Source organism: Cebus imitator, unplaced genomic scaffold, assembly GCF_001604975.1.
Source record: "Cebus imitator isolate Cc_AM_T3 unplaced genomic scaffold, Cebus_imitator-1.0 Scaffold296, whole genome shotgun sequence".
NCBI lineage: Eukaryota > Metazoa > Chordata > Mammalia > Primates > Cebidae > Cebus > Cebus imitator.
The window spans coordinates 1,005,327-1,011,326 of NW_016107611.1; the positions used below are offsets into that span (position 1 = coordinate 1,005,327).

A 6,000-nucleotide genomic window follows, 5' to 3' on the forward strand; every position below is an offset into this window, starting at 1 on the left:
TTGGTGAAAGATTGGAAAGAATGGAAAGGGACTCACAATTCACATCCAAGAAGGTGGGGTCGCTGCTCTCACTCCCAAAGGCATCTTGAGCTTCACATTGGTAGGTCCCTGAGTCCTCCCTCTGGACAATGAGGATGGTGAGGGTCTTGCCATCCTTGGACAGCTGCATACGCTCATGGAATATGAGGGGGAGGTTGTTGGAAACCCAGTGGATGGTAATGTTGACATCGTTGGTGTTGCAATAGAAGGTCACCATTTCCTTCTGCTCTATGGCAGTGCCCGAGCTGACCTCAATGGTGGGCTTGGCCAGCCCTGAAGGCAAGAGACAGAGACAGAGGCAGAGACACGGGTAGAGGAAGAACAAGCAAGACATAGTTACAGAGGGACCCAGAGAAACAGGACTAGATTGGAATTGCCAGAAGACACACTGGAGTTGGCTGCCTGGGCTTAAGTGCTGGATCTAGTGCTTATCATACGTGTCATCTAGGGCAAGTTACTTCCCCTCTCCAAGCCCCATTGAAAGCCATTGTGCAAGTGAGTCAGAGGGTCTGGGACCTGACAAGGAGCCATTCACTGTCAGCTGCAACAACAATCAAGCCTGCCACATGGGTGCCGGCAAGGACCCCTACCCACTCTTTCTTTATTGAAACAGAGTTTCATTCTGTCACCGAGGCTGGAGGGCAGTGGTACAATCACAGCTCATGGCAGCCTTGACCTCATGGGCTCAAGCGATCCTCCTACCTCAGCCTCCCAATAGCTGGGACTACAGGTGTGCACTACCATACCTGGCAATTTTTTTTTTTTTTGTAGACATGGGGTCTCCCTATGTTGCCCAGGTGGGTCACAAACTCCTGAGTTCAAGTAATCCACCCACCTCAGCCTCCCAAAGTGCTGGAATGACAGGTGTAAGGACCTGCACCCAGAGCCCCTGCCCACTTTTTAGCTAACTTTGCCCACCCCAGCCATGACAACCACAACCCTCCCCCTTTACCTCCCCACCCCTGGCATAGATGGCTGAACCAGTCGTTGCCACACCCTGGCTGAGCCAATCAGATTCGTCCTCTTGGGACTTTGGGCATGAGGCCCAGATGGTGGATCTCCAAGGAGGCAGAGATCAGAATGGCCATCTTGTTTTCAGAGCCCACACCTCTGGATCTGCCGTGAGTCTGAGGTGTCCTGGGGGTCCCAGACATGGATAGAACAACATCCTTCTCACTTTGTATGGCGTCACGTCGGTTGGCATTGAAGGTGAACTGGGCTGCAGCTGGAGGACTCCATATGGTCCAAAGCGAGGCTAGAAGGAGAGAGAGGAGACATTTGGGGAGGGAGAAGTGTGTTGGGGGGTGCCCGGTTAGGGTCTTCAGAAGCAGAAGGAATTCTGAGGTCAAAGAGCTGGCATCCCACCCATAGAGACTTGAGTCCTACTCGTTACTTACCAGCTACATGACTTGCGTCATGTTTGTCTGTCTGGTTTCTATTTGTGTGTGTGTTTTTGTTTTTGTTTTTTGAGGCAGAGTCTGGCTCTGTTGCCCAGGCTGGAATGCAGTGGCACAATCTCAGCTCACCACAACCTCCACCTCCTAGGTTCAAGGGATTCTCCAGCCTCAGCCTCCTGAGTAGCTGGGATTACAGGCACAGGCCACCACACCCAGATAATTTTTGTATTGTTAGTAGAGATGGGGGTTCACCAAGTTGCCAAGGCTGGTCTCCGACTCCTGACCTCAAGTGATCCGCCTCCTCAGCCTCCCAAAGTGCCGGGTTACAGGCGTGAGCCGCCACGCCCAGCTGCAGCATGTTTTTGTCCTCTCTGAGCCTCAGTCTCCTCAGCTATAAAATGGGAATACTATCACCTGCATCCTAGGGTTGTTGTGGGGGTGGTAATGAATATTGGCAAACATTAACTGGGCCCTCTAATAGTCACGGTGTTCTCTTCAGTGATGTGGCCTCTACTGGAGACACAAGATGGCCTCCCCATTCCACATAGAGGGAAACTGATGCTCAGAGAGGTGACATCACTCACTGACAATAAGTCAGTATTGTCAGTGGCAGAAGCTGAACTTGAACCTGGCCTGCCAGGGCCTGAAGACTGCTCTCAACACTGTAATTCCTCCTGTCAGCCCAGAAGTGGCCACAGACCCAACCCTTGATTCACAGGTACTTCTACTGTGATCTTGGTGTGAAATACTGACTTTTGTCACTTCCTCAGACTTACCCTCAGGCAAGATTTCACTTGCATGGGGAGGAAAGAGGAACAAGATAGCAGAAGCTTCTAGTTTTCAGCCAGGTGTGTGGCTCATGCCTGTAACCTCAGTTCTTTGGAGGCTGAAGTGGGAGAATCACTTGGGCTAAGGAATTTGAGACCAGCCTGGACAACAGAGCAAGATCCTGGATCAAAAAATAATAATGCAAACGAAAGAACTAGTTCCCAGTTTTCCATTTGATCATTCTGCACACCATTACGGGGGCTCCAAGAGACTGTGGGATCTGGCACGGTGGATCATGCTTGTAATCCCGACACTTTGGGAGGCTGAGATGGGTGGATCACTCGAGGCCAAGGGTTTGAGACCATCCTGGTCAACATGGTGAAACCTCCGCCTCTACAAAAAATACAAACATTAGCTGGGCATGGTGACGTGTGCCTGTAATCTCAGCTACTTGGGAGGCTGAGGCATGAGAATCGCTTGAACCCGAGAGGGGGAAGTTGCGGTGAGCCGAGATCGTGCCACTGCACTCCAGCCTGGGTGACAGAGCTAGCTAGACCTTGTCTCAAAAAAAAAAAAGAGAGAGAGAGACTGTGCGAGGGCCCAGCCTCAGCAGCTGTGCTCACATGCAACTGACCTTGTCTCTCCCATGAGCCCACTTAACACAGACGGGACACCATGCCCCTCTGCACTCTCAAAAGGGCCCCAGTGTGGCCCAAACACTCCCATTACCTGCCAGTCAGTGAATAAGGGCACGAGCTCTTAGGAACAAATACAAACTCTGTCACTAGCCCTACTATCATGGGTAAGGGACTTTGTGAGCCTCAGTTTCTTCAACTGCAAAATGGCAAGAACAGTACAACTTAGTTCATCTGGTGGTTGTGAGGTCTGAATGAGACATTGGATATGACATGCTTAAAACAGCTCATAGCAAATATTCAGCCACCGTGATGACGATGATGATGATGGTGGTGGTCTTGATGACAGGTTCTCATGTCTGTGGTTTCTCTGCCTCAAATGCTATTAGAGGTTAGGTCCACAGGCTCAGAGCCTGACCACCCGGATTTGAATCCCATCTTTGCCATTTATTTGGGCAAGTGATGTTCCCTATCTGAGCCTCAGTTTCCCCATTTGAAAAATGGAGGTAGTAACAGTTCTAGCCTCACTGAACTGTTGAAAGGATAAGTGGCATGACGTGAGCAAAAGCACTGATGGGAGTCTCATCATGCCCACTGAGACAAGAAGCCTCCCTCTGTGGAATGCCTGCCCTGGCCCTTTCCCTCTGGCTCTCTTCTCACAGGGTCCTGCCTTCTGTCCCACCAGGAAGAGGCAACACTTACAGAGACACCTGTGGATGCGGCTGATAACTCTCAGCCCCTCAGGATGGCAGAGTTCTTGCAGCCTTCCAGGGTCAGCCAGGAAGCGTAGGCCCAGAGAAGGAGAAGCTGGTCTCCAAGACGCAGAGCAGGACTGGGCTGAGCCCTCACCTCTGCACATGAGTTGTTGCAAAATCATGTCTTCACTTCCAAAATACTTTTTTCATCAAAATATTCTAGTTTCTGCCTTTTGTCTCAGTTGCCCTTGAGGCAGAAATTTCACATCCATCCTGATCCGTGGACCTGGCCGCTCCTGGCTGCACAGCCTCAGCCTCCCTCTTCCTGTCTCACCCCTGTCTGCTTGTCTGTCTCTGTGATGCTCCAATTCTCTCCTCATCTCTCTGAATCTAATTCTGTGTCTTTACACAGTTCTCTCCCTGTCTCTTTGTCTTCTGTCTCACCTCTCTCCTTTCTGCCCCTCCCTGTTTTTCTCACTGTATCATTTCCTTTCGTGTGTGTGTGTGTGTGTGTGTGTGTGTGAGAGAGAGAGAGAGAGAGAGAGAGAGAGTCAGTCTTGCTCTGTCATCCAGGCTGGAGTGCAGTGGCGTGATCTCGGCTCACCGCAGCCTCCACCTTCCAGGTTCAAGTGATTCTCTGCCTCGGCCTCCTGAGTAGCTGGGATTACAGGCACCTGCCACCACGCCTGGCTAATTTTTGTATTTTTAGTAGAGAAGGGGTTTCACCATCTTGGCCAGGCTGGTCTTGAACTCCTGACCTCATGATCCACCTGCCTCAGCCTCCCCAAGTGCTGGGATTACAGCACTTGAGCCACCACACCCGGCACCCACTGGTATCATTTCTAAAATTACTTTTTCACCCTTTTTCTGTCTTTCTGTGTATCTTTCTCTCCCTGTATTTCCCTAACTCTCTTTCCCTCTTGATCTCTGGTTCTGTGGCTCTGACTCCGTCTTTCTCTCACTTTCTCTGCGCGCGCATGTGCGCGCACACACACACACACACAGGCAAATAAACATATATCTGTGTCTCTCTGGTCTCTGTTTATGTCTCCTTCTGTCAATCTCTTTTGTATCTGTCTTTATTTCTGTACCTCTATTTCTTTCTTTCTTTCTTTCTTTTTTTTGAGACAGGGTCTTGCTGTGTCATTCAGACTGGAGGGCTGTGGTGCCATCTCAGCTCAGTGCAACCTCCGCCTCCCGAGTTCAAAGTTCAAATAATTCTACCTCAGCCTCCCAAATAGCTGGGACTACAGGTCTGTGTCACCAAGCCCAGCTAATTTTTGTATTTTTAGTAGAGATGGGGTTTTGCCATGTTGGCCAGGCTGGTCTCGAACCCCTAGCCTCAAGTGATCCGCCCACCTTGGCCTCCCAAAGTGCTGGGATTACAGGCGTGAGCCACCATGCCCAGCCCTATTTTTATATCTGCATCTGTCCTTATTTCTGTCTCTCTATTTTTTTCCCCGCCTCTGTCTCTCTTTCCTCAAGTGCGTGCGCGTGCGCGCGCACACACACACACACACACACACACACACACATCACTGACAAACAGATGCATACAACTCCCCTCCACCCCCATCTGAAAGAAGCAGGGCACTCACCTGAGAGCAGGATTCCCATCCAGTGGTGTCCCCATAAGTCAGCAGGCTTCATGGGTCCTGGCACCTGACTTCAGTGTGCCAGGCTGTCTGTCCCCCTGGCTTGCACACACAGACAGTCCCAACTCCAGCTGCAGTCCCTCCACCCGCCTTCTCTCCTCTCCTGCCCTGCTACAAACTCACACACACTGAAGTAACTGTGGCTCCCAGGACAGGCAGGTGTGGTGGCAGGGAAGCAACTTTGACCCTACCTCTGCCCTCCACCCCCAGAGCTCACTTTCCTTCCCTGACCAGCGCAGAGAGCAGGAACTCCAGGAACCCTGGAGACCAGGAACTGAGATTAGGATGGTCAATAGCAAAGATAATAAAAAACAACAATGGCCCGCTTCTTGTTCCCAAGAGCTTAATAAAGCAGGCCCAGTACCAAGTTCATTGTAAACAGCCAGTAAATATTAAATGAGCTGAAATGATGTTTGTCATCTAGATCCTGGTCATAAACAAAAGCTCTGGAGTCAGACAGGCAGGGATCACAGACTGAGCAGGGCTGGGGGATCTCCAGGAGGAGCTTGATGTGGTCTTGGGGGAGGAGGCAGGGAGGGCTTCCTGGAGGAGTGGTCATCTGAGCTGAAACTTAGAGAACATAGTAAAGGTTCAATATATAAAAATTACTTTAAAAAACATCTCTATGAGCAAGACAAGCTGTTATTCTTTGAGAGTATGTATACCCAGACCCAGAAGATTTAACAGAACCTACCAGCTGAGAGAAATATCATTAATTCATGTATCCATCCATCCATCCATTTAACAAATACTCCCTGATTTCTCCTCCTCCTCCTCCTCCTCTTCTTCTTCTTTCTTATTCTTCCTTCTT

The 6,000-nt window shown here is 50.3% G+C and overlaps 1 protein-coding gene across 4 annotated transcripts in view; it reads right to left on the reverse strand.

Annotated features, from left to right (window-relative positions):
- CEACAM20 (CEA cell adhesion molecule 20) overlaps positions 1-5,451 on the reverse strand; it is a 22,953-nt gene extending 17,502 nt beyond the window's left edge. The window contains exons 1-3 of one of the 4 annotated variants that reach the window (XM_037729207.1): positions 5,133-5,451; positions 1,148-1,294; positions 37-312 (exon numbers count right to left, since the gene is read on the reverse strand). In XM_037729207.1, coding sequence (XP_037585135.1) covers positions 37-312; positions 1,148-1,294; positions 5,133-5,184 — 475 coding nt within the window. In that variant the 5' untranslated portion in view covers positions 5,185-5,451. The remainder of the gene's footprint in view (positions 1-36; positions 313-1,147; positions 1,295-5,132) is intronic. The other 3 variants (XM_037729206.1, XM_017502407.2, XM_037729205.1) reach the window with 3 other exon arrangements.
- Between the last annotated feature and the right edge of the window lie 549 nt (positions 5,452-6,000).